Source organism: Vidua chalybeata, chromosome 5 (genome assembly GCF_026979565.1).
Source record: "Vidua chalybeata isolate OUT-0048 chromosome 5, bVidCha1 merged haplotype, whole genome shotgun sequence".
NCBI classification, from domain to species: Eukaryota; Metazoa; Chordata; class Aves; order Passeriformes; family Viduidae; genus Vidua; species Vidua chalybeata.
The window spans coordinates 48372720-48400662 of record NC_071534.1 but is presented as its reverse complement, the minus strand read 5'-3'; the positions used below and the strand labels follow the sequence as shown (position 1 = coordinate 48400662).

The 27943-nt window shown below is 40.5% G+C and overlaps 2 protein-coding genes and 1 long non-coding RNA gene across 5 annotated transcripts in view; 1 reads left to right on the top strand and 2 right to left on the bottom strand.

The window, feature by feature from the left end:
• CAPZA2 (capping actin protein of muscle Z-line subunit alpha 2) overlaps positions 1–563 on the bottom strand; it is a 31734-nt gene extending 31171 nt beyond the window's left edge. Inside the window, exon 1 of the mRNA XM_053942199.1 lies at positions 475–563. Within this exon, the coding sequence (XP_053798174.1) occupies positions 475–513 (39 nt within the window). The 5' untranslated portion in view covers positions 514–563. The remainder of the gene's footprint in view (positions 1–474) is intronic.
• LOC128787770 (uncharacterized) lies at positions 272–27756 on the top strand. Of its 2 annotated transcripts, XR_008430833.1 has the most exons (5): positions 272–504; positions 3441–3538; positions 5526–5602; positions 19798–19867; positions 27616–27756. It is a non-coding gene; the product is annotated as an uncharacterized LOC128787770 (long non-coding RNA). The 2 variants fall into 2 exon arrangements; XR_008430832.1 differs by lacking the exons at positions 3441–3538; positions 5526–5602.
• Positions 20321–27943, bottom strand: part of MET (MET proto-oncogene, receptor tyrosine kinase) — a 69378-nt gene continuing 61755 nt past the window's right edge. Inside the window, exons 17-21 of one of the 2 annotated variants that reach the window (XM_053942196.1) lie at positions 26795–26904; positions 24090–24255; positions 23058–23194; positions 22704–22917; positions 20321–20694 (exon numbers count right to left, since the gene is read on the bottom strand). In XM_053942196.1, coding sequence (XP_053798171.1) covers positions 22707–22917; positions 23058–23194; positions 24090–24255; positions 26795–26904 — 624 coding nt within the window. In that variant the 3' untranslated portion in view covers positions 20321–20694; positions 22704–22706. Of the gene's footprint in view, positions 21913–22703; positions 22918–23057; positions 23195–24089; positions 24256–26794; positions 26905–27943 lie in introns of both variants that reach the window. The other variant, XM_053942197.1, reaches the window with a different exon arrangement.

The following is a 27943-nucleotide window of genomic DNA, read 5'->3' as shown; positions in this document are numbered from 1 at the left end:
CCTTCCTCATCCCCACAGCTCCTTCCTCTCGTAAATCACACGTATCCCATCTCCTCCCGGAGCCGGCGGGGCTGGCCGGGTGCTTCGGAGCAGCCGGCTGGCCGGGGCACGGCGCCTCGGGAACGGGAAGTGGAGGTGGGGGAAGGGAAAGCCCTTCCGCGTCTCTTCTGCCTCTCCCTGCCATCCCCGCGCCCCGCACACCGGGCGGGGGCGGCCGCGGGGACCGGCGGTGCGGCCGCCACCCCCGCCGGGCCCCGGGCGCCGCCCCCGCCAGACCCTCACCGTACAAGGCGCGGCGGGAGATGCGGCCGGGCCGGGCCGGCCCTGCCCCGGCCTCAACCCCGACCCTCCGCCCGCCCCTCCTGCGGCCGGGCCCGGCTGCGCGGCCACGCTAAAACAGGAGCCCCGCCGGCACGGAGGGACGGAGGACAGGAGGGCGACGCGGCTCGGCGCAACCTAGCCACCCATCCCTACCTTCTCCTCGTCGGACAGCTGCTCCTCCAGGTCCGCCATCTTCCCGTCCGGCTGCTCCCGCCCCCTCCCGCTCCTCCTTCCCGGCAGGAAGGGCGGGACCCGCGCGCGCTCCGCGCGGAGGCGCTGCCTTGTGCGCGCGCGCGGCGGGCGGGGATCCCGGGGCAGAGAGGCGCGTTGGGAATGGAAAATGGGGGATCCCGGGACAGAGGGGCGCGTTGGGAATGGAAAATGGGGGATCCCGGGACAGAGGGGCGCGTTGGGAATGGAAAATGGGGGATCCCGGGGCAGAGGGGCGCGTTGGGAATGGAAAATGGGGGATCCCGGGGCAGAGGGGCGCGTTGGGAATGGAAAATGGGGGATCCTGTATCCTCTTGTCCTGTCTCTGGTTGCCTGGGAGAAGAGGCCAACCCCCAGACAGGAGGAGAATATCCAGGTTTCAGCCCCCAGTGTAGCAGGTGCTCAGTGGGTGCCCGAGGCCTGGGCACCCCACAGGTGCTGTGGGAGGTTGTGGGAAGCTCAGTCTAATATCAGCGACAGAAGTGTGTGAAGTGATTTGTACTGTAGAGATTGGACATGGAATGGCATCAATGGGAGAAAAATAAGTAGATTGGAAGTTTCTTAGTCTTCAGACTAAGACATCGTGAAGAATGTCATCCAGCAATGTGACATTGTGGCTACACAGGGACTTGGGATGATGACTTGCAAGGATGGCCTGTGGGCTAGTGGTTACTTTTTGGTAACATTTAAAAAGACAATTTCTTAATGTCCAGCACAGTGTACTTCATCTCAGTTATGTGAACAAGGAAAAGCTGATCGTTGATAGGAAAATCACAGGTACTGAGATACACCTAAATCAGTCATGGTTAGTGGTGTGAATGTAGCCAGCTTCAAGCCAAAGGATTTGTCATGCTATGGAGTTCATCCACATCTGTCTTTCTTGCATGAGTATTTCTGCACAAATGCTGCCAACGTGCAGTAGAGCAAAATATGCCTATATCTGTAGAATTTTTTAGGGCTGTTACTCTAGATGCTGTAGGAGGACTGTCGCATGAAAGTGAAGGAAAATGAAATTGGACAAAAAGTGGTTCAAGCCAAATGTGGGTATTCTCATGGCACAAATAAAGCTAGTATATAATGCAAACATGTAAATAAAATAAGTAAAAATAATTAATATATAGGTTGGACAACATGGCTGGTTCAGGACAGTTGAAGAAAGATTTAAAATACCTGAAGCCATGGAGGATAAAGATAATGAACAGTAGTGTATTTATGTGAGGAACAAGATAAATGACAACTAAAGCTAATGTTTGATAAGACCATTGCTAGATTTAGAGTTAAGTATAGAACAGAAAATGTGCATCTAAGGGATATCTGGGTTTTGAATATTTTGTATATATTATAGATTTTATATCTCAATAATAAAAGGTAATAGTCTGTAGCAGAGAACAGCATTGTACAGCATTCAGTGTCATGCAACAGTACTTTACGATTTCCACCCAGGAGTCGTAAGATAAACTGCCTGAGGTCTGTGAAATGCATCTGTTAATTTTTAACACACCTTGGGATTTGCCAGCTGGGGGATATTGCCATATATTGCCATGGGTATTGCTTTATTTAAAATGTATCAGGAAGATAGTTCAAAAAGGTAGAAGATCTTCTCAGATAAATGTGAACAGTTTTCTTGTAAGTTAATATACCTGTCTGTTGGATGTACCATGTTTACACCAGATTTTTCTTGGAAATTTGCTGAAACTAACATGATGAAGTGAATGTTCACATCATAGAAACTGATGTGAATCTTCTTAATAGTACCCACACAGGTACTTTACCGTGACCTTAGGAGTTAATGGGAAATAAATAATCGTGCAGAAAATAATGTGACTTTGTGGCTTTGTTTTTTGTGACTAAAGTATTTTGGACTGTTTGTGTGTCTCCTCAGGAAGAATATGGAATTGTCAGGGGGATTTTAAAGGAGGACTGAAAATAATCCTGGAGATGCAGAAAATATTTCAGGATATGAGGCTTAAGGATGTCAAGACTGAGAAGTGATTTTGGATATAGCAGTGACACATGAGTTAGTTTGGAATTTAAACACATCTTCTATGAAGTCATATATCTCTGCCTGCTGTTTTAAATTGAATACAGCCAATTTCCAACCAGTAAATCTCATATACAAAATTCATATTTTTTCATGTGTCAGTGTCTCTACACATTGATCTAAGACTAATTTGCACTACAATTACACACAGAACAGCAAAATATACTGTTGCTTACTGCTAGTAAGCAACATGTCTTAGCAGCTGTCTAGTCCCACTGTGTGAAGCTCACTGTGGGCTAGCAAATCTGTCTGATGAGCAGCATGTGGTTTAGTGATGTAGTGGGAGAAAAGTTAATTAATTATAAAAAGAACACACCCACTCCCCAAACAACAGCTACTGAGTTTTACTTAATCTGATCAGACATAGTAGAGCTACCAGTCAAGTACTGTGCTGTTTTACTGAACTGCTTCTGTTTTTTTTTTTTCCTGTATTGACTCTGTAGAGCCAGACCCATGGCCCTTGTATAGCACTGGGAGGAAGAGCACAGAGCTCCTCACTACAAGTTCTCCCTGCAGGGCTACCAATATGGCTTGAGAGAAGTGCAGTTTCTGTGCTGAAGACTGGCAATGAGGTGATGTGGCATAGTGGTTAGCACAGCCACACCTCTGTCCTTCTGCACTGGCCCTGAATGTTGAGATAAACAATGCAGAAAAAAAAAATCACTTTTTCATTCTTTTTCATCAAGGCAGGTGATTTACATTTTATCTATTGCATCAGCTCAAAGGAGAAACTCATGAGAGGTGTATTTGGGGCCTACTTGTTTAACCTGGATGATGTACTACATTCTGTAGATTTTCTGTAATGAAAGATGTTTTATAAGAAGTCACTAATCTTCTTTGCTTGACAGTACTTCCTTTTACATTTCAGCAGGAAATCAGAATTCTTTCTTCAGAGAATTTTGGATTAAGCCCTTTTGCAAGTCTGCAAATCTTATCAAACAATATATTCAAGGAGTCAAAGGACAGGTAAAGAAAATAAGTTGGCCACTATAGACAACATTTTAATAGCTAACAATGTGGCTTTTAAAAAGCTAACATACTAAGACAGCAAAGATAACTAACACATTTGGAGAAACCTACAATCAGTTCCCCTATGTCTGAAGAATACAGGCTACAGAATCAGTAGAATGGTCAACTAAATCATCTGTAAAAAGTTTTGTTGAGTATTTAAAATTGGATTATTGGTGAGCATTTTTGATATTTAGCTGATAAACACCTGAGTCTCAGCTCATGACCCTTTGCTTCTATCAACAGGGAGAAATAAGCACTCCAAAGGTGAGATTCATCTGACCTAGTTAAGACACCTGTCTTAGGACAAAATTATTGTCTATATGAGTTCAGATGCAGCTGTCTAAATATTAGTACCTGTATTATGACAGCCAAATCCCCTTTTACTGGTAGAAGATCAAAAGGAAAGAAGGTGATGGACCAGTGAAGAGGCACAAGGGCCAAGGGAAGAGCACAAGGGGCAGCTGAAGTTAAAAAGCTAAGGGAAAGGAGACAGGACTACACTTGTAGTTCAGCACTGCTCTGTGCTCCCTAGGGAAGCTGAACTCAAAGTGGTAAATCACATATTTATGCACAAAGGACTTTGTACCAAGATGGCTGTACTTCTGTACTGCCTTTATTGCAGCTCCTACTCAGACATCAGGAATGCTGTATTGGTAGCTCTTGGTAACATGGAGATGGAGTACAATTAGGATTAACAAAGGAAGAGGACAGGCTGGGCATTAGGAAACAGACCAGAATCAAAGTGTAAGGGTTCTGCACCCCATAAAGAGGACTCTTAAGATAGCAGTGTGCCTTACAGCAAGTCCAAAACTTCTCCAGCCTGAACCAGTCTCACTCTCTTTTGGTGTACCTATTTGTTTGCCTTTGCTCTGTACCAAGATAGATTGAGGAAGCAGCAGGAGAAAGCAAAACTGAGGAGAGAGCAAAGGAGCTGGAGCACTGCTCTTCCCAGCCATCAGATTGTTACAGGAAAAAAACAGAATTAAAAAAAAAAAAAAAAAAAAGAAAAGGAAGTGTAGTCTTCTAGCTGGATTTATTTACTTTAGTTCTAAAGGAGACATTGTTTGGCAATTTTATTTTTCAACAGGAAATGGTAAATGTGCTGATTTGTTTAATGAAGTTGAAATTCACTGTAGGAGTCCAAATTCCTTTTTTGTTTTATTCTCTGTAGACCTGAAAGTCTCATGTAGATAAAATCTCAATAAAGATAAACCATTCAAGCAGATGTGAGTAAAGAGCTGAGAATTTCTGGGCTAGTGTAGAGAAAAGTGCCTCAGAGAGTCAGTAGTACTTCATGCTGCTTAACAGTGGTGTGGGGCCTTAATTTTTGACCTTGTGAACATATTGAAAGAAATAGCAGGAAGAGAAGGTTGGATTTTGAAATAAAATAATTTTATTTTTGAATGTTGGGCATCTGAATCATAAACAGCATAAGCACTTGAGCACACTTGCTTCTGACCTCAATAATAGTCCTGAATGCTAAATATTTGTGAAAGTTAGGACAGCGTCCGAATGTTCTTGTAGGAACATTATTTCTATAATCTACTTTTGAAACAGTTGCCATGTTGTGTATTGATAAATCACACTGGTCTATTAAAATATGTTTCTTTTGTTTGTGTAAATTTTTTGTTTGTTGGTTGGTTTTTTGTTGTTGTTTTGTTTTTCCTTTTTTGTTGTTGTTCTGCAGTGTTCTGTTTAATCAAAGACTGGTTAAGACAGTGGTGCAATTTGCCTGTAGCAGTCAGGACTTACCTGTGGCCTTAGAGCCGAAGATCTGCTTCCTTGGGAGAGCTGTCATTTCTTAACACTGCACTGGATGACAGTGAAACCCCATTAGATGAAAAAGATACTGGAGATTTTATCTTGCCATTTGACTTTAGCAGAAAATAGTCCTATATATGACTGTAGTAATTGCATTGGTCTCAATTTTCTGTTGTCATAGAAAATTTGAGATTGCAAGAGAGCCAAGATTTTACCCACATGGATTCTGAAGCTGATGATGACTGTGGATAAGGTCAGGTAAATAAAATGAGCAGGAATCAAGGAAGGTTACAGATAAATGTACAATGTGTCTGAGGGAATGATAAGTTTTATATCACTATACATTGCCCCAAGATAGCATTCAACTTGTTTGACTTAAACCCCTTACATTTTCTTATTCTGAGGCCTCAATTCTACACTTAATTTGGTTTATAATGGTACAGAGGTCTGTTGCAAAGATTAGTATCAGAGGCATAACAAAGTTAGTGCAGAAATTACCCAGTCTATTATTAATTTAATAAGTTCAAAACAAGCATTATTAATCAACAAATGCTTGTTTTGAACTCAGCTGTGACCAGCTTCATAGGCTTAATATTGACAAACCCTGTTTCAATTGTTTAAAAGGAAGAATTTGCCCCCCGCAAGTATTTCCACTGTTCATTATCTCAATGGGAATGAGTTTTTGATTAAATTAACAATTCTGTTTATTCCCAAGAAGTTTGTAAAGAGGGAAAATACTTTTTGTTGTTGCAGTAAATTGCATTATAGGGGTAGTTCTCCCTCAGCTGTCATGAAAACAATTGACAAACCTCTAATGCAAACCCAGAGAAAATACATCCCACCATAATGTCCTCAACAACTCCCCAAGAAGTAACTTTTTGAAGAAGAGCAATTTTAAGAAGAGCAACTCAGAAAAAAAGTAACACAAAGATTAAAGGTCTGATTTTACTAGTTTCATTTCTCCAAGTTCAAGAAAAGCACAAAGGAATAATTACTAAAAAAAATGCTGTCATTTTCCTCTTTGTGGCACTTTAGAAAGCATTTTGTATGGATTAACTGGGAATGGAAAATCTCAGAACTGTAATTGCATTTTGGTAGTAATTTTTTTAATATCTTGTAATATCTAGAGGAACTATTTTGAACCAAAGAAAATGTTTTTGACCCTGAAAGGGAACAAAGTTTTATTCCACACATGCTTTAACCAGTTTTCCAATTTTTAGAGAATTGCATTTGCTCCATACCTGTGCCTGTTTTAATTCCTGTTGCTGTGCTATAATGATATCCCTGACTGATATGGATCAGTATTAGTCTGAGAAAAAGCCTAGTGCACATGCTTCCCAAATGGTAAGCTCAGGCTTTTGCAATCTGTGGAAACTTAGTGCAAATACTGTGCTCCACTTCCTTCCTCACAGTAATATTTTGAAGTTCTGGTTTTAGTCTCTCATGTCAGATCATGAAATGCAGCAAAAAAAGAAATCCCCTGTTTCTGTTGTGATGTGTAGGATTAAGTGATGAAGAGCTACAAGCAGAAGTGGGATATCTAGAAATGTAAAGTAACACCATCTAGTGTGATGAAGAGGGTTCTCTAGTCTCCCTATTATTTGTTTTCTAAATTTTTGTGGCCCTTAAAAGCAATTTTTAGGGAAAGTGGGAAGAAGAGCAGCAAGGTGCCTTTATAGATGTTTCAGGTACAACACAGGACAAGACAGTTTTCTTGGAATTTAATGGTAGCAGAAGATGAGAGTTTGATAACCTATGAAAGACCTAGAAGGAAAGATGGTATAGGTGGTAAGACACAGGTGGACCACTGCCTTCCTGTGCTGCTTGCTGACACAATGATATTAAGAGCTGTTTTTAAACCTGGTTGTGCTTACATACAGAACTGCTGTATCTGAGTCCAGCTTCCTCATACACCTTGTGTCATCACACATGCTTTTCTGGCTGTCCCCTTGAGCAGTACACGATGGTCGGAGCTGCATCTGTTAATTTCTGGTGGTGTCGCAGTGTGCTGTCGTGGCGTGCTGGGCAGCGACAGCAGAGGTGCAACCTTCCCCCCGTGAGCTCCGCTATTCCCAGTTATTGCTTGGTCCGGTGCAGGAACAGATAACGACGACACGGGACTTGGGGTAAAACTGGATGGATTTACCAGGTCCATGACCTGGGACCCCAAGACAAAAGTTGGGGGGGGGGGGAGAGGGGGTTGTGCAGAGGTTTTTATAGGGGGACTGGTATAGGGCAACTAACCAATGAGGGCATGGTAGAGAAGGTATCTAGGGCAGGACTAACATTCTATAAACCTATCAGGGAGAGCAGGGGAGGGGGATAATACAAAGCAACAAATGGGGTATCGAATACTACAAGATAGACAAGGAACACTCTGGGAAAAGGGGTAGGGATAGGGAGGCTTGACAACTTGAGAGGGAGGAAGTTAGGGAATGGCCTGGGGAGATTGGCAACTCGGGAGGGGAGGAGATTAGGGAGGAGAATAGTGGGCAAACACAAACTTAAAGTAAAAACCACACCACAGCATGGTGGTTCTAGCTCTTCATTGCCACTTGTTTCTGGGTTTGGCTCTACATTCCTTTTAGTCACAGTCTTTGTTCTGAGCCACATCAGACTGCTGATTCCACCATTGCTCGCTGCCTTGTCAGCTGGGAATTCTCCTGGGAGCCAGGGAAGAAAGAGAAGACCTGGGAAAAGAGTGGGGAAATGAGAAGGTGGGGAGAAAAGGGAAACAGATCTCATGTACTTTTTTTCCTTACAGCACATTGCCCTTCCCAGTTTCCATGCAGTATAGTCTGTCTCTTCTTGTGGGCTGTATTCCAGGGAAGGATTTTTCAAATGGTCTGTTAATAAACCCTGATTGAGTCACAAAAGTCTGTTGCAGCTCTCTAAACCTGGCCAAAGTTGGGGAATTGGGGTTTTGTTGTGTGTATGGTGAACAGCCTGGTGGGGTCACATGCTGATGACCAGCCCTGCTCATGGCAGAGGCTGGGAAGGACAGTGGTGAGGGCCTGAGCCTGCCCATGGCACAAGGTGGAGAGGAGTGGACTAAAATGGGCCAGGTCCATGTCATAGCAAGGGTTTTATGTTTTAACATTTACAGGAATTTCTCTTGGCCAACCAAAACAAAACAAAAGGGAAACCAAAACAAATAGTGAAGAGTTTTCAGTGAATGTCAATGGACTAGTTCCCCTGATGTCAGGGAGAAGCTGATGAATAATGCTGCAAAGTCTGAAGGATGTGTGCTTGACTTCTGTGCATGCTGCACACATCTGTGTACCCAATGTCAACTCAGACGTGCCTGACACTATATTTTATGGATTAAAGATTAATGATACCAGGCTATAGGTACAAAAAAAAAACCCAGTGAAATATGAGTCTTTAGGGTAGAAGGGGATCTGAGGCAATTGGCACAGAGATTGTAATCTTTCTTTTCCTGCTGCAGGATATAGAGCCTTAATTTTAGGATCTCTTTTGCAGTTTAAGGCAATCTATATTAAAAGCTGACAATGAATGTACTTTAGTGTAGTGTAGAGGGCCAAGTATGATGCTAGATACAGTGGGAGGACTGTATAGGATTTTGGGAAAAGGGAGCCGAATCTGTATTCTCTCTACCTGCAAGGGAGCCCTGGATGTAGGTACAGAGGAATGAGATGCTGGAAAGTAGTGCTGCAGAAAGGGAGCTGGGGGTCCTGGTCGATGGCCAGTTGAATGTGGGTCAGCAGTGCCCTGGCAGCCAGGAGGGCCAACCCTGTCCTGGGGGGCATCAGGCACAGCATCACCAGCTGGGCAAGGGAGGGGATTGCCCAGCCCTACTCTGCACTGGGGCAGCCTCACAGTGAGTATTCTGGGCAGTTTTGTGTGCTACAATATAAGAAAGATACAAAGCTATGAGAGAGCATCCAAAGGAGGGCCACGAGGAAGGTGAAGGGCCTCGAGGAGAAGCCATATGAGGAGTGGCTGAGGTCACTTGGTCTGTTCAGCCTGGAGAAGAGGACACTGAGGGGAGACCTCATTGCAGTTACAACTTCCTCACGAGGGGAAGAGGAGGGGCAGGCACGGATCTCTTTTCTCTTGTGACCAGTGACAGGACTTGAAGAAACAGCATGAAACTGAGTCAGGGGAGGTTTAGGTTGTATATTCAGAAAAGATTTTTCACCCAGAAGGTGTTTGGACACTGGAACAGGTTCCCCAAGGAAGTGTTCACAGCACCAGCCTGACAGAGTTCAAGAAGCATTTGGACAGTGCTCTCAGGCACATGTGATGTGATTCTTGGGGTTGTCCTGTGCAGGGCCAGGAATTTGACTTTGATGATCCTTGTGGGTCCCTTCCAACTCATCATATTCTGTGATTCTAATAAAAAGCTTTGAAACATATGCAGAATTTTTTCTCTCTTTTCGTGCATATTATAAAGATTATAACTTGGGTTGGAAAAGACCTTAAAGATCACCTAGTTGTGCCCTCTCCCCCCACTTTGCCTGCCCCTGCAGTGGTCAGGGCTACTTTCCCCTAGAGCAGGTTGTTCAAAGCACCATCCAGCCTGGCCTTCAGCACTTGTAGGGATGGGGCATTCACAGCTTCTCTGGGTAACCTGTTCCATTGTCTCACCACCCTTATAGTAAAGAATTTCTTCCTGATACCTAACCTAAACCTACCCTCTTTCACTTTAAAGCCATTCTCCCTTTTCCTGTCACTCCACACCCTTGTAAAAAGTCCCTCTCCAGCTTTCCTTTGGGCCCATTCAGATACTGGAAGGATGCTGTAAGCTCCCCTTGGAGCTTTCTCCAGGCTGAACAACTCCCCTCTCAGCCTAGATAACATCTAAAAATAACAGAAATGTTTCAGTGTAGCTGTTCTGAAACAAAATTATTTAGAACCTGAGAATTAATGTCAATGTAGAACTTTATTTCAGTTAATTCACAGTCAGTAGTTAAATCTACTAAGTAGATTTAACTGTGAGGTTTTATTAATAATACAAATGTAAATATGATGTAAGACTGTCTTTGTCTGGAAGTTTTATATTCCCCACTGGTAAGACTCGGGACCTCAGGCAGATAGAGTGTGGCATTAATTTATCAGTCCTTTTCTGTTAGCATTAGGAAATAGTGAAATAAAGAGTGATGCGATTCTGTGTGATGCTCTGACTACAGCAACGCACTAGATGGCACTGTTGGTTTTAGTTTTACTGCTGCCTCTTCTCGGGAACTTAATTAGCTCCTTTTGAAAACAAACATGCTGTTTCAACAGAGGGTCAGTGTACATTGTTCTGGGCTGCTGCTTTTATATTTATAGTCATGTAATCAATATGTTGGAAGGGTAATTAATTTTTAACTTCAAGCCAATTGTAGATCAAATGCCACTAGAGTTACTGGGTGGAGACAGTTTAATTTCCTTTGAAGCAATGATACTGATTAGCTGTAAAGGGTTTTCAGTGAGTTGCTAGAGATCCAGAAGACCTTTTGCTTTGAAATACTGGTGTTAACTTTAAAGTAACACCATTACTGTGATACAGATTAATGAGTGGTGGCATAATTCTGATAAAGTTCCACTCACATACTTGCTATACTTTGTCAATTCCTATTTCTAAGCAGCTTTATCTGCTTTGACTATTCTATTCCTATCAAAGGAGTGGTACAAAGTAAACATTAAGTTTCAACTGACTTGCTGCTTTTTATCCTTGTTCTCTCATTATCTGTCTGTGAGGACTCTAGAGGCCCATGGCTAAGGATGAGATGTGACCATCTGCACTACAGCATACAGAAAGGATGGCATGAGAAGCTGGGGTGTTTTTTGAAACCTTTCCAACCCATGCTTGTCAGACATGCTGGTGTCCTCGCCTCCTGTCCCTTTCTCCTACTGTCTAGGTCAGCTCTGTCTGTCTCTCAGGTTCCTTACTTGGAGATGCTTGCTAGCTTTCAGTGCCCTTTCAGTGCTTTCAGCCCATCCCCTTGATGTGTCCTTTTCCTCTGAGCTAACCTTCCTTGATCATATTATTTTCATCTGTTCACTCTTTCATCTTCTTCTTTGTCTCTGTTCTTCAACATCCAAGCAAATTGGAATCTCAGCGCTCAGCTCTCTATCCCTGTCTTACAACTTTAACACCTTCCTTCTCCTTTTTGTAATCAATAAATGAGCCATTTTCATGGATAGGCTATTGATCCCTTCTCTGGCTGTTTGGATTCTTTCTGATCTTGTGTCTTTGCTTTCCATTACATAAAAATTTTACTACAGGCTCTGACTATCCACTCTTGGGCAAGTCTCAGAGCCTCTCTGCTGTCCTCATTGTTGTTGATCTCTTGGCTGACTTTTGAGACTTTGATCATTTAATTGGATTTCATGCTGAGTAAAACCATGGGCACTGGTTTAATCTGAAATTAAACTTTTGTTTAGTCTAACATTAAAAAATAAGGTCAATTTTAAAACAAAAAATATTTCAGTTTCTCTTAAAAAAGCCAGCCTCTTGTATTTTTATGTTTAAACTATTAATTTAATTCAGTCTGGCCTGAGCAAATATTTCTGTCCTTTCAAGTCATACTTTTGAGTAAATCTTATCAATTAATGGAACTATGTTACTGAGCTGTGCTGCAAATGTCTCTGATTTCTGCTGGAACCAAGAATAGCCCTCAGTATAGATGGACACAGCCATCAGATATTGAGACTAGTCAGAATTTTAACCTTTTCAGGAAGACAAAACATCATAATTAGGAAAATGATCAGCAGAGGTTAGGGTCCACACCATTACATTTTCTGTTAGAAATTAATATTGTGACTAATAAAGGCAGGACTGCAGTTACTGCAGCAGACTGTTCTGTAGACTGTAGCTTACAGTTGTTTGTAAGATATTAGATTAAGATCATGAAATTTATTCTAGTTTTGAGACGAACTAGAGATGGATATATGCAGCATACAAGAAGACTGAAAACTCAATTATCATAACCACAAGAACTGAAAAGAAAAATCTGTGCTGTCTTCCTGTCTGCCGGTTCTACAGGATCCATTTTTCCAGTGATCTTAGTCACAGTGCTTCAGAGTAGTACTTTTGTCAAATCTGAGCATTTTGGGGAGCTGTGGTGTGGCAGAAGAACATATCCCAATGTTTTTACAGTAGAGGGAGCTGATGGTCAATGTGCTTGCCTGTGAGTTTTAACTGCTGTGCCAGTCTTTGCACAGAATCTGCCATTACCAGTGTGTGTGTAAGCATTGCTGAAGAATCAGCTTCTCTCAGGAATTTGAGAGAACTTCATCCCTTGCCCACTGGCTGCAGTCTCACAGAGCTCTCTGTCAGGGTCAGTGGCCTCAGAGAGCACTTGTTAGAAGGAGACACCCCCTGGGGCCCTTGGGCATTTTTTCCATGCATCAGGTTTGACATGAGGGAGAGAGTGGCAGGAGGGTTGGTATAACAATGCAAACGTGGAGCCTCAGTTCATCTCCTCCCTCACCTACCCAAGTCTAATGTTTCCATCTTTCTAAATATCATAATTCCCTATTACACCATGAACAATGTCTCTATTGTGCTCTTAGCTTTGCTCTGCTTCCTGAATCTGACCTGTTTTCTGCCTGACACATCTATGAATAAGTGCTCAAGAAATTCCTTTTTGTACAGCTCCCGTTTTAGAAGCCAGAGGTCTCTCATTCATTGGTATTGTCTGGCTGGATTATGCAAGTTATTCAAAGTTAATGGATCAAAATTAGTTAAAATAGAGACAAAGGAAGTGTGAAACCACTAAATACATATGTATTTAGATATATGTATTATGTAAAATGAATGTAATATTCTTTTAATGCAGGCCGAGGTATAAAGGATTAGGGTTCCAACTAACTTGAGCTCCTGGCTTTGCTCTAGCTCCTTGGTTAAAAGTTGTTCTCTTGAGGCAGCTTTCCTGAGTGCAGTGGTTCAACTAAGGTAATCACAAAAGAATGAGTTAGGGGAAGGACATAATCTCAAGACAAAAGTAGGATATAAACTTATAAAAAAAGAGGATTGTATCAGTGTATTGTAGACCCATCTAACTTGTATGACCAGAAAGATCCTCAGGCAAGTTACTTATTTGCCTTGTTTGCACCTAGAACCACATTTCTCAATCTGTGGAAAAAAAAACTCTAAGCATGTAATGTGCTGTAGTATGTTGGTTGTGCAGGCAGCTTGGGTTATATTATTAGTGCCTTAGTTTAGCCATGAACAACACAGCTGCTGACCTAATCACTCTATAAAGTGGTACATTTTGAGAGTACCAAGTTTATCTCTGGCACTACATTTTAGAGGGAAAGAAATAAAGATAAACTGGGAAGAACCAGCAAGAAGAAACATAATATGTTAAGAAAATAAAGGCTATGACTAAGGGATGAAAAGATTTTTTAATCTGAGAAAAAAAGAGATTAAGATGGGGCATCTTTGTTGAATTTTTTTTCTGTAGGTAATCTGACTGTTGGCTATGTAGTCAGTGTTGGGGCAAAAAGAAGGATATAAGTCTCATACCAAATGACAAAGATTTAGAAAAAAAACCCAGGAGAACTTTTTTTTCACTATACAAATAATGAAACCGTGAAATCCCTGTAGCTTGTACAAGTGTTTTTTAAAAGAAAACATTAGACAAATGTTTGCCAAGGCAGCTTAAGTGTGTCTACTCTTAGTGACATGGGTTGGACCAATTAATCTCCTGATGCATCTTCCAGCCTTGTATTTCTGTGCAGGTGCTTTGAAATGTATGTATGAAAAGCACTCTCTCCAAACTAGGTAGTTGTATTCATTATAATAAAGGAAAACTTGTATCTCCAAAATTGGTTCTTTCTGCTAGTTCTCTAGTCAGCTTTCCTCCTCAGGCCTTGGCAGTAGGCATTATCATAGCAGGCTGAAATTTTCATTAGCAGTTTAATCAGAAGAGTGTTTAATTAGAAGCATCATCAAAGGAAACAAGGAGGCTTTTATGAAGACACTTATACAATTTTCAGTATTTCCTAAACACAAATTATTTTGCTAATAATTTCCTTAACAAGTCTTCCTAAGAGTGATTGATTTTTGAGCTGTATGCTGTGATCTGCATTACTGTTTAATAGCTTCATGTTGAACAGTGTACTGATATTAGCTGATCACAGAGGTAGGATGGATTTGATGCTTTTTCAACAGCTTTTTATCAGTTTTCCCTTGTCTTGAGTTAAAAATGATTGTAGGCTGAGGAATATCTCTCATATTCTCTAAGTGCAGCTTGGCTCTGTGGGAAGATGTGATATATATGCAATCTGTATCTGAAGAAAACCCACTGCACAACATAAGTGTCTGCATTTGTGGATAACTTTCATATACATGAAAAACATAACACTGGCATTGCAAAACATAGATAAGCCAAAGCAGCAGCCCTCCTTGTTCAGATCCCCTGTATCTGACAGCTTACTGCTCAGTTCTGCTTCACTACTGAACAGAAGCTCCCTTGCAACTGTGCAAATATGTCACTTTATGCTCAGATATTTGGAACTTGCAGTACATCTGGGAAGTGAAAAAATGCTGGGAAGCATTTCAGATCTTGCAGTTGAGCACTTCAAACAGATGGCTTTTTTCCAGAGAAAGCTCTTCCAGCTTTTAAAATTACTCCTCATAAAATTTGACCTAGCTATTTAGGAGTGTTAGTAAGAGTGGTGGGGAGGAGTGGCATTAAACTTGTAGAAAATAATGTTGGGTACCTTGAGCAGTAAAATCCTTTGATCTTCTTGCGGTCTCTAATTTCCTGATTGTGGCTGAATGTAGAAATGCTGGAAAAAGTTTTCTGTATTCTCATTCAAGTGATAAAGGAAGTTTAGTGGGTTGGTTTTTGTTGATTTTTTTTCACTGAGATGAGACCATGTTGATTTGAATTCAGGTTGAAAATACCAGAGTGTTGATCCTGTATGTTGTACTTTATGAATGAGTCATGAGTCTGTTTTATACGATCTACTTGGCAGACTAGTGCAGAAGCACAATATGAAAAATATGATCTAAACCAAGCATTTCATTAAGCAAAGACATTTGTTACTGGCTTTTCAGTATGGGCCATTAACCTTCAGGGACGCTACTTTCCCTGCAATGAAGTTACTATTTTAACACCATTCACTATTTTATGCAGTAAAATATGTAACTACAAAATTTTGTGGTAAATACTATAGGGACTTTGAAAGGGGAGTCTTGAGAGAAGTGCTGTGTCAATAATGATTTGTTCGTCACAGTAGTAATAATATAAACATATTGTTCATCACCATCCAGACCTTATCTTCCTATTTAGAATTATCTACAGAGAATAATATTGGGTAGGTATTTGTGCACAGAACCTCCATGTGATGATGCCTTGTTGGTAGTGTGAAGATACTAGAGGCAGAGACACAAAACCTATTTTAGGTGCCCAGAATGGGCAATAGAATTTCCCTTAATTTTTCCAAATGAATTTGCAGATACGTTTTGAAGCTCCTAGATACATGACATAGATTTGAACATATTTTAAAATAATTTACTTTGTATTTTTGTGATGGTCTTAAGAAAATCCTGCTGATACAAATTAATAATAAGATTCCTAGCAAAAGTATTTTATCACTGTTATTGAAGATGTACAGGTCTTTTTTCAGGATATTTTTGACTAAACTTAATATTCATAAAAAGAAGTAGAAATAGTCCTGACATAGATGCCTTTTGTTTACCTGCATTTCATACAGCAGGCCAGGTTACACCTTTCAATGAGGCGAGTTTGTTTTCATCACTTCAGTGACGTGATTCGTGGGAATTGCATGGGCCTGACAATTTTTTACCCTCTTCCCATCTGATTCAGAGCTACTGTTCAAAAATTCTGACAATCGCTGCAACAATTTGGTGCTCAAAGCTATATGGAGGACACAGCAGTGCTGGAGCATTTTCACAGTTATTGAGCTATTGACCTTTGAGGGAAATGTTTCAATGCTGTTGCAATTCTTGTGCCCAGGTGACAGATATATCACATAGGCATGGCTAGAGATTCAGCAGACCAGGTAATTTCAATAGATACATTTCCAGTAACTGACAATGAATGAAGAAGCTATTAATTTAATTACATTTGTCTACAAAATGTGAAAGTCACATGATGAAGGTTTTTAACTTCTGATGATGGTTGTCATGCCTGTAGCAGTCTTCTCTTCTGAGGTTTGCTTAAAGAAACTGATAGCATACAATTGGAGTTGGATGTGACTCACTCTTTGTTATGTTCCACTTGCTGACGAGGGTGTATGTATTGTCACATCTTTCCATATGTTTGCCATCAATTCCCCACCATGAGGTCCAACAGGCTGCAGCTCCACTGTCTTTCTTAAACTCCCTTTATTTTATATTGAGCCACACAAGATAGAGAATATAACACTGTTGTCTGGAGGGCTTTTTTTTCCTTCCTAATTAAATTTCAAACTCTATTTTTAGCATTTGTGTTCAGTTTTGTCACACTTGCAAAGCATGCCAACTGCCCCAGTGAGCTGCAGCCTCCTGGCAGCTGAGGTATCCATGTTTGGTCATGCACCCTAAAGTTTTTGGCAGTAACATTTTTCACATCCTAAAGGAGGATATTCAACTGTGATTTGTGCCAGAGAGGGTCTCACTGTGTGCTTGATAATTAGAACCTGGCATGGTGATTGTAGGAGTGCACAGAGCCTCAGAGGCCCGAGCAAGGATGCCTTCCCTGTTAAATTGTAATGCATGTAAGACAACGTTTGGCAGATAGTGATGAACCTCCAAAGAGCACCAGGCTGATTCAAAGTACTTCCTACTGAAACAGAAAAGTACACACAAACCAGAGGGTCTCCCTGGGCTGAATATGGCAAGGATTTACCTTCTGCTGAGGGTCTCTCCCCAGGCATTGTGTGTAGTGAGGAGGCTGCTGGCTCTTGAAAGGAAAACACCAAAATTAATAGTAACAGCAGCCAGAGAAGCAGATTTTCTTACAAAACAGAAATCTTTTCTCTTCTGTCCCCCAGGAGGTCATGGAGTGGCTACAAGTGCTTAGGCTTAATCAGAAAGACTCTTTTGGTATCCTCGCTGTAAGTAAATGCACCTGTAGTGTTAGCAGGTGGATGGGGATTGCAAAAGAAAAAATCAGGTTTAGTGTCAGAGCACAGTTCTGGAGTGAGAGACTGATTTCCACTGGGCTGGTGTCTGTTGAGTCAATAAAGTTGTTTTGAGTTCTCCCTGCTGTCTGTGAGATCACAATTTCTTGTAAATGTTTTTACTAATCAGTTTGGCACAATCCTAAGATTTCCTGTGTCTTTCTTTCATGCTCGGAATACTCAGTTCATGACCTGTTTGTTAAAAAGAATGGAAATTGGAATTTTCAGGAATAGATGTCTTGCTTAGTGAGTAAAAAACCTATTATGATTTCTATTTCATTTATCTGCTATGACCTTTTCCTCTGATATAGTATTATGGCTAAATCCCAGAAATCAAATTTCTGAAGGGTGAGTTTGATCTTTAGGTACAAAATTATTTTGAGGCCCTTTTGTAGTTTCTCACATGTACTGTTTTTGCCACCGCAACCTCATAATTTATTTACCTAAAGCATGTAGGTCTCCATGACTGATTTTAACACCAGAGACAGAAAATTAGCAATATGCTAAGCCTTAGCAACCCAGTGGTACTGTGTACCATTTTCCTGTGTTTTGGAAACCTTTAATACTGTTGGATGTATTAAAAACCTTCTTTAATAGAGGCAAGTTACTCTCAATGGATTAAAAATCTTCCTAAATAGAGGCAAATGACTCTCAATGGTTGAGTTAATAGTGCACTCAAAAAGTTGGTGTGAAATCAACAGGAAAATTTCTGTGGGGTGAGGATATCCCTCCCTATTTTTCAGTCTCTTGGCTTTTGTGTAGGCCAACCATTAATGTTTTGACCATAGGCCCCATGCACTGTTAATATTCCTGCGGTGGGAAGCCTGCCAGCGTAAGTCAGCTGCAGATCTGCTGCAGTGTGTACCTGCTATAATCAAAATTACTAGGATGAAAAACTGAGCATGGGAAGCTTGTGATTCTGTTGACCCTTTCAAAAATGCAATATATAGCATCCCTGAGAAATCATGAGAAGTAATCAGAGGAATGTGTTACAAATCTGGTATTCAACTTCAGACCATCATTTGACTGTGTGTTACGCTGGTTTAGATTGAAGACCCTGGTATTAATAGCAGACTGTTTTAAAACCTTGGAGATTTTTTTACTGACTTTTCAGGGAAATCCTGAAAATTTATTGGAAAGTAAATTAAATATAAATAATTAGAATAAAAAAATGGATTGGTCTTGTGACATAGCAGAATGTTTTCATTCTTAGCTACTATTTTCAATGCATTTTTCACAGAATAAAAGAATATTTAGGGTTAGAAGGGACCTCTGGAGATCATCAAGTCTGAACTTTTCCCTGAAATATACTTGGAGGTAAAACTGAGCATATGTATTTTTTGTTAAGAAGTCAATATGTCTGGAGAAAATGTGTTTTGATGTTGGGTTTTCCTGATATTTTGAAATGACAGGAGCATATAAATACTATTTTTAATTAGTTGAGATCACAGAATTAACTAGGTTGGAGATCTGTGAGACCATTGAGTCTAACCTATGATCTAACACCACTTTGTCAACTAGACCATAGCACTGAGTGCCACATCCAGTCTTTTCTAAAACACCTCCAGGGACAGTGACTCCACCACCTTCCTGGGCAGCCCACTCCAATGCCCAATCGCTCTCTGTGAAGAACTTCTTCCAACCTAAACCTCCCCTGGCCCAGCTTAAGTCTGTGTCCTCTTGTCCTGTCTCTGATTCCCTGGGAGAAGAGGCCAACCCCCACCTGGCTACAGCCTCCTTTCAGGTGGTTGTAGAGTGATACGGTCTCCCCTGAGCCTCCTCTTCTCCAGGCTAAACAACCCCAGCTCCCTCAGCTGCCCCTCACAGGACTTGTGTTCCAGACCCTTCACCAGCTTTACTGCCCTTCTCTGGAGACATTTCAACATCTCAACATCCTTTCTAAATTGTGGGGGCCCTGAGCTGGACACAGCACACAAGGTGTGGCCTCACTGGTGCTGAGTGCAGGAAAGGAATCACATCCCTAGTCCTGCTGGCCACACTGTTTCTGATCCAACCCAGGATGCCACTGGCCTTCTTGGCCACCTGGGCACACATTAGCTCGTACTCAGCCTGCTGTCAATGAGATAATGTGCATTGAAATATCCTTGTGAGTGAGTTAAGTACAAAATATTCCCCTGAGATAACAAGCTGGAGAAATAAGCTTGTAGGATCTGACTTAGAAAGGCACAGGATGGTATGTATTGCAGTTTTTGTGGGGTACCCACTTAAAATACACTTCACAAAAGGAAACTTGTGAATTCAGTGGGAGACATCTCATGTAACTGGGAGGAAATGTGTGGGAGAAGGGTGTGGCTGGCTCCACTTGCTTCAGAAGAACCAAGAGCCCTGTGGATTTTTCTCTTCAGGTGTCCCAGATACAAAACACCTTACAGACATGAAACGCAGGATGGATGACCCTGAGGGACACAGATTCAGGTAATTGAAATTTCTTGTGGATCATGACTAATTAGGGACTTAGATACCAAACACAAGTGCTGGCATCCTTGTTGGGCCATGCAGTTACTCCTTACGATAGCAAAATTCTAAGCTTCAAATGCCACCCCAAGTCAAGAACTGTAAGGCTCTGCATGAGTAGAGCCTGTGGTTAGGCAAGAGGCTTCCTGTTCAACCAAACTATGCCATAGTTGTTGACAACAAATATTTGGTATCTTTCTCTGATGTATTAACAGCTAGGAGGCTGATGAACTGTGTGTTTGATTTATTGCTGCACTTTGTATTTTTAGATTTCTGAGTTTTTTCCCCTCTCTCCCAGAGTTGCACAGGTTGCTCTTCCCATGTTAGTCAGAAAAAGTGTACAGACAGACTTGTTAGTTTAATACTCAATGTGAGCAGTAATTCTAGCATGAGGAGCTTAATGTATTACAATAATTCATTTTAATAACATGTTTATTCGGTCATGACAACAACTATAAACATAAGTACCATTCAGCTCTTTGCTGATATATGAACTTGCTAACATCAAATCTTTACCAGAATCACATATTCTTACAGGTGTCCCAGACACAACATTAACTTTATTAAGCAAAAGTTCACAAACAGTAAAAATGTCCTCTGTTTCACATTGCAGCATTCCTTAAGCATGTACGTACAAGTTTGGAGTAACTTCTCCAAATCTATGTGTCATTAACTTCCTTAGCTGTTTTAACAACCATAGAGATGATTCTTTTTTGCCTGCAGCAAAGCCTTTTGTCCTTGAGCAATCTACAATTAGTATCACTCTCAGCAGACATGAAAGTTCATTTCTGAAATGAAAGTGGTGATGAAACACAATACAATATTATCTGCTCATAGCTTGCCTACACACTGTGCCCTCATTATAAATCTTTCAGTTATAATACACTCTCCTAAGAACAATATATCTCCCTTATATCAGTTCTTTATCTGCATTACCTCTCTTTGAAGATCTTAAAATGGTTGGCCTGCAGCAATGGAGATATTATACTTAGGGTGGAGTGTGTTTACAGTCGGTTCTTTTCCTTTTTAATATTTACACAGTATTTCTTAAGGTTGCTACAGTTTTAATCATGTACATTGACATATGTTTTCTGAAATGTTCACAGTGCAGTATTTTGTGGCCTAACCAAACTTTGTAAATGTCATTAAAAATAAACTTTTTTTTTTAATATAAAAATAGAATACTTTATGTGTTTACACCAGCAAACCCAGTTTTATCCTATTCTAAACAAACTATACAGTAGTATGCACAGAATTCCACAGGAACAGAAATGACATGTGATGTTTGCCCTACAGTTATAGTACTCTTCCCTAATGAATAGAAGTTTTATTTACTGTCTCTTTTCAAAATTGCTTCTCTGGTCATAACTTAGCATTAAGAGTAGATAATTCACTGGGTTGTGTGATCCAAGAAGAGAGTAAAAAGAAGGCCTAAAGCCATTTCTTTAGGTTGTGGGGGGCAAAACTTTAGAGAAGCCCAGATAAATGACATCTCTACACCTCTCCTTGTCCACTGTTGTAGTCACTCCATCATAGAAGGCCACTAGGTTGGCCAGGAAGGATTTGCCCTTGGAGAAACTGTGCTGGTGTCTTGAATCCTGGTGAAGGATCACCCTGTCCTTCCTGTGCCTTCTAGGAGGATCTGTTCCATGACCTTCCCAGGCACAGAGGTGAGGCTGACAGGTTGGTAGTTCCCAGGTGTTCTCTGTTCTCTGTTCTCTTCTTTAAGATAGGTACACTGTTCCCATTTTTCCAGTCACCTGGGACTTTCCCTGACTGCTGTGACTTTTTGAATATCATAGAGAGCAGCTTGGCAACTGCATCAGCCAGTTCCTTCAGGACTCTGGGATACATTTCATCAGGTCCCATAGACTTGTGCACATTCATGTTCCCTGGGTGGTTATGAACCTGGTCTTTGCTTACAGTGGGACGGGCTTTGCTCTCCCAGTCCTCATCCTGTTCTCCATCCTTTCAAGAGGTGTGGGAAGAAATGTTGCCATTGAAGACTGAGGAAAGAAAGTTAAGCAACTTAGACTTCTCTTCATCCACCAGCACTGTTTGACAGAGGGGAAACACCTTCTTTGGCCTTACTTGTCTGATTAATGTACCAGTAGAAGCCCGTTCTGTTATTCTTTGCATCCCTTGCCGGGTTCACTTCCAGTTTGTCTTGGCCTTCCTCACCCTCTCCTTACTCAATCATACTTTTCTATACTTATTTTACTGCACACCATTTCTTGATTTTGATTTCTGTTAAGACACCATAAGGCTGGCTATCTTGGCTGCCTAGGTTCTTAGAAACCTTGTTGATGTAGTTCAAAAATCCAAAGTTTTCCCCATGTGGGATGAAAATACATTTTAAACTCTTGTAACTCTCATTGCATTTCTTGGCCTTTTGTGTGAAAACCATTTCTGCACTGCTCGTTATCCTAAAATACATGCACAGTAACAGTCCTTCCAGCCATACTGATTGATGTTCTACTTTCATGGCATTTGTTCTTGGGTCTGAGCACACATTAATGACAGTTTGTGGGAACTAACTCTGAATGGTAGCACACCACATTTCCATTTGGTAAATTGATGGCGTTCTCCACATACTTGGAAATTACTGTGATGGTTTATGGAATCCTGTATCCTTAAACAATACAATATTGTGTCCTTGTACTAGTGCAACTTGGGCAACAACATAAACATGTGCAACAGTGTTCTCACTAAGACCGGGCAGTAAAAACTAGTGGACAAAATGTTTTGCTTTTTGTTCATACAACTAAGAATGGATTTTCCTTAATTTCAGACATACCCGTCATGTGTCAACATCCACATCTGTGTTGTCTTGTGACGATAGAAGAGAAGGATAAGGAGCAATGCACTTGACATTGACATAAGTAGCATTGACATGAACATAGTGTTCCCCAATAAAAGTGGAGAAGATTGTTGATATTTTTGAAACAAGTTCAGAAAATGCTGGACGCATCTCAGGTTTCGGATGCCAGCACTTCAGCATGACTTCATACCTGCCATTCAAATAGAAGAACCGTTCAGTTATGAAATCACATTAAAAAATCCCTAACTCTCTCTTTCCTCCCAGAGTCTCAGTTACTATAGTACCAGAATCATCAGCATTTGCAGAAGCCTTTGCAAACTATTTACTTACAGTGGATCCGGGCAGTATTCAGGTTGCAGCAGCCTTCTTCCTTGTAGTAAGTAAACAGTTATATCAAAAGAATTTACATCAGGATAAGGTGGTGCCCCTCGTGTCATAAGTTCCCATAACAATACACCAAAGGACCACTAAGAAAACAAAGAAATAAATAAAAAGTTAAAGGGTTGGAGGGCTTTACATTCCTGTTTTAGAAGATGGTTTGACAGATTTAAGCATTCAACGGCATGGATTTTCCCTTTGAAAAGTTGTTTTACTGCATTCAGCTTTCTTTTAAGTGGGCTAATAAATGGTGTAGGGACTTGAGGAGCCACTTAAAAAAGAGCCAGAGAATCTCAACTAAGTAAATGAAAGAAAATAAAAGCCTATAGGTCTGCCACTTTGCTGGTATAAATTGGCAGACTTCTTTTGAGGTTAATGGAGCGCTGCCAGCTTACATAAACTGATGATCTGACTAATTCTGTGTAAATATGTGCTGAAGACAATATACATGGTGAAAATTCTATGCATCATAGGTCAATCTGAATCTGGATTGAACAGAGAGCTAAAATACAAAGCAATACAGCCAACTGACTTCATTATAAAATTTTTTTCTTCATAAATGGTCAAGTAAAACTTGAGATTGCTGTAGGCAGCCAGTAAGTATTTATAAAGCAAATAAAGTATTTTGGAGAACTATGTAACTTTTACAAGTCTCCAAGTTAACCTGTTCTGTCAAGCTTTCCAGAGCCCCTCTTACAGCATGGTTCTTGGCTTCTTGGAATGTCCTTAGTTTCCCTTGGAACAAGGTTAAACCTCTAATTCTTTCCTGAGCAGTAAGATATAATCAGGTCAACAACTTCTTGCTTAGTGATTGGGACAAATACACTTTCTGGATGTAGAAAGACTCTTTTATTCTTATGTGAACAAAAGCCAGATTCAAATATCAGTTTTCATTTGGAGTTGTTCCATTAATTAAATATCAGAAAGATGCCTCAGGCAATATAAAAGAAATAAATAAGTGATACAAGTATGTTTGTACATTACCACATCTGACTTTGTTGTAAACTTCTGAGTTTGTAAACTTTCTAAAGCCATCCATTTCACTGGCAGTTTAGCTCCTGTTTTATTGTGCACACTGTAGTACTCTTTATCATAGACATCTCTAGCAAGACCAAAATCAGCAACCTTGACAGTGAATTTTTCATCCAACCTAGAGAAATGACAAAAGGTATTATTTGCAACTGAGTGGGCAAGATTTACCGTGTTGGTGGATTATAATGACTGACTGGCATTTTTGAGACTGTGACTTTGGATGGCAATACTTTATTTGGCATCTATGAACTAATGTAACACTGAAACAAAAGCGCAGCAAAGTATATTTGACACCCATTTAACACAGTGAATGAACTCAGGAAATTACTGATATTCTTTTGATAATACAATTTGAATTACATTTATTTTAAAACAATTGTTATGTATAAAAATATTTTTACTAATAGCCTATACATCCTGATTGAGTTCTACATAATTTCTTCCACAGCTGTTTTTCCTTCTGTATCCTTAAAACCTGTTCATTTCTATTTCCAAGTTAATGCATCACCTTTCCTACTTACTCTTAGTTTTCCTACTTACTCTTAGTTTTCCTACTTACTCTTAGTTTAGATCCATCATTATCTCAGTGACTGCCTTTATGTAATAATGTTGTTGTGTACTAAGGATGAGTTTGGTGTCTGTTCTGGGGGAAAATTATGGCATAACAAAAGTTCTGTTGGGATTACAACTTCAGCCATACCAGAAGACCTCCTTAGCTTTGCTTCTCCTAAGCTTGGTATTTGTCCTGATAAGTGGTATCATTGTTATAAACAGACATAGTGTGGGTGTGGGCATTTTCAAGCCTATCAATCTTTAAATGTGCAGACCTAGTCACAGCAAGCACTTCCTTTTGGGCTTTACAACATCCCACAGACACAGAATGGGTGTGGTTGGAAGGGGCCCCTGAAGATCATTTAGCTCACCACTATCTCCCCTGCTCAAAGCACGGTATGCTACTACAGGTTGATCAGAACCATGACTAGGTGGGTTTTGAATATTTGAAAGGATAAGGACTCCACTACCTCTCTGGCAGCCTGGGCCAGTCATCCATACAATAAAAGTGTTACTATGTTTAAATGCAATTTTCTCTATTTCAGTTTGTGCCCACTGTCTCTTGGCCTGTCCTTGGACACCACTTAGAAGAATCTGGCTTCCTCTTCTTTAATCCACCATATCAGTTATACATATGGATAAGATCCCCTTGAACTTTCTCTAGGCTAAATGATCCTGTCTCTCTCAGTGTCTACACGTGACATTTCCCTGTCTTGAATTTATGAGGTTTCTGTCTGGACAACTCTGGTCTGTTGAAGTCAGTGCATGGGACAGAACCATCTGCTGTATTTACTGATGTAGTAACTTAATCTGATGAAGGGAGTAGGAGGGAACTTTGATGGGTCAACAGGAAATGTCCTGTTTATGACATAGCAGATTCCTGCACCTCTTCCAGGATAGTGGGATAGAGTTAAGAGTCCCTGAGGGCTATATTTGCTTGCTGGCTTTCTTTCTGATAGACATCACCAGTGTAGCAGGGCCTGTACTGAGTGCTGGATTGCACATGGCCACTGGGGAAAACGGGTCTTATGGCAGCAGCTCTCCAGGCTCTGAAGTGCTGATTCCTATAGAAGTACAAAAGCAGTCATTCAGTGGTCACATGAGACACCCTGAGAACTGTTCCTTTCTCACTCAAGGAAGAGACAGTAGGCCAAGGGAAATGTCCTGTTGCCACCATTTAGACTTTGATTAGATAAACTAGGTCTTTTGTTCAGTAACCCAATGCATTTCTTCTTAGGAAATCTGAAAATCTGCTTGTGGCTTTTTTCATCCCTTAAAAAAAACAATACCTGCAATAAAATAAATCTTTTTCAGAGTCTGTTCAGCTGCACAGGTGTGCACCCTTAAAAAAAGAATAAGACATCTGATGTCACAGGTTAATTACCTTTTTGCAGCCAGAATTCCAGTTTATGATGTGCTAAAAATAAACTTTAATGTTTAAGGCTGTGCCTCATTAATTCACAACAGTGATAAATCAGCATAATCATATTGGCAACTCCTGTATCAGTTTGTCTTTGTGGGAACTGAACTGTCTGGCTTCCCAGACACTAGTAAGATTCTCTGAATGTTAATTTGTGTGCCTAGTTGAGCCAAAGTAAGCTCATACTCATGTAATGAAAGACTATTTTCAAGAGGTCTCACTGGTGTTTCTTTGTGTTCCTGTTTTTCTCACAAAGTTCCCCTGTGTTCCTCTCCCTTCTGGTTAGGTGTGGCAGCAGAGACATGCTGCTTCTGAAGAGGCCGGGTGGAAGCACAGCAAGTTGAGGCAACAGCAGTTTAACTTCCCTTAGGAGATGCCTTTTAAACTCTAACCAATGATTTTGAGAGGCTACACTTTCACCTCAGCTTTCTTATTTCTCACACTCAAAAAAAGCTTATGTGTAAGAAATGAGCCCTTAGCAAGATGAGTAGCTCATCAGTATGCAAGGCAAACATCAGTATAATTGCAGAGCAATGAAAAAAACACCATCTTTTTACTAAAAAAAAAATAGCAGAATCCTGGAAACTTCAGTTTATCTCATATCATCTCATCTCATCTCATCTCATCTCACTGTTTTACACAGAAGAGTGTGGTAATGTGGCTGAAAGTAGATGTTTGTACTTACATACAGTTTCTTGCTGCCAAATCTCTATGGACAAACTTTTTACTTGCAAGGTATTTCATTCCTTTTGCAACCTGAAGGCCAAATCCAATTAAATCTTTTACTGTTGGATTCTGTAAAATACAAACATTTATGATAAAATGAATGCAGAGGCTTATGGAGTGGACTGCTTTATGCTGTGACTCTTTAGGTTTTACACACCTCTCCTGCCACCAGAATGATCAAGAAAGGTTGGTGCTTGTGTGAAACTGGTTTAAGTTTAGGTCAGCTTCTTACCCCAGTGAGAAATCACGCTATAAGAAAACAAAAGAGCTGACAGTCTCCAAAAGAGTAGAGTTTGCAGCATAAGCAGCATAACCTGGCCTGACAAGTGCAACAGTATGCTGGAACTTCAGCATTACAGATGATACACAAAATTCACATTAGGACTTAGGGGTGATAGCATATAACTCAGTAGAAGGTACAAACTGTGAACTTGGAGCTCATCAGCTGGAGATGACCAAGAGAAGAGAAAGTCCTATTTGGGACAAAATAGGTGCATCAGTATGATGTCATGAAAATGGCAAATGAGACCTTAGCAGTTACCAGAGGAAGATTTTTGGCAATGATTGTTAACTCTTTCTTCTTGACTACATGGTGAAATGATACTCAAAATGTTAAATATCAAAATAAATATAAACATAAACCTGTAAATCTTTTATGGCAACCATATGACTTGTAATAGTAAGGATCCTACAGATTTTTGTGGTTTTGACATTGCTCCTTATAATTTTCTTCTGTGGAACAATCTGATTCAACTGTGGTCATTATTCCATTTATTTCAGGAAGGACTGTGGCACTATATACAGACAAGGACCCTGGTGCTTGTAGAATGAAAGAAGCTCAAATGGGAGCAGGTCCCAGCCTCAGAAAGCTTAACTCTTCCAAAAATTTGTTGAAATGATTTTTTTTTAAATTGTACTGGCTATTGCTGATTGCAATAAAAGCAAGGACAAAATCCTATCGGCTCAGAAGTCACTTTATATTGTCCTAACACTGTGAAATAGGTGAAATACTACATGTAAAGTGGGCTTACATAAAGAGGTAAGATCTGTGGTCTCCTACTTGAGAGAAAGCAGTGAGGCACATTTGAGGAATCTACAGTCTTTCAAT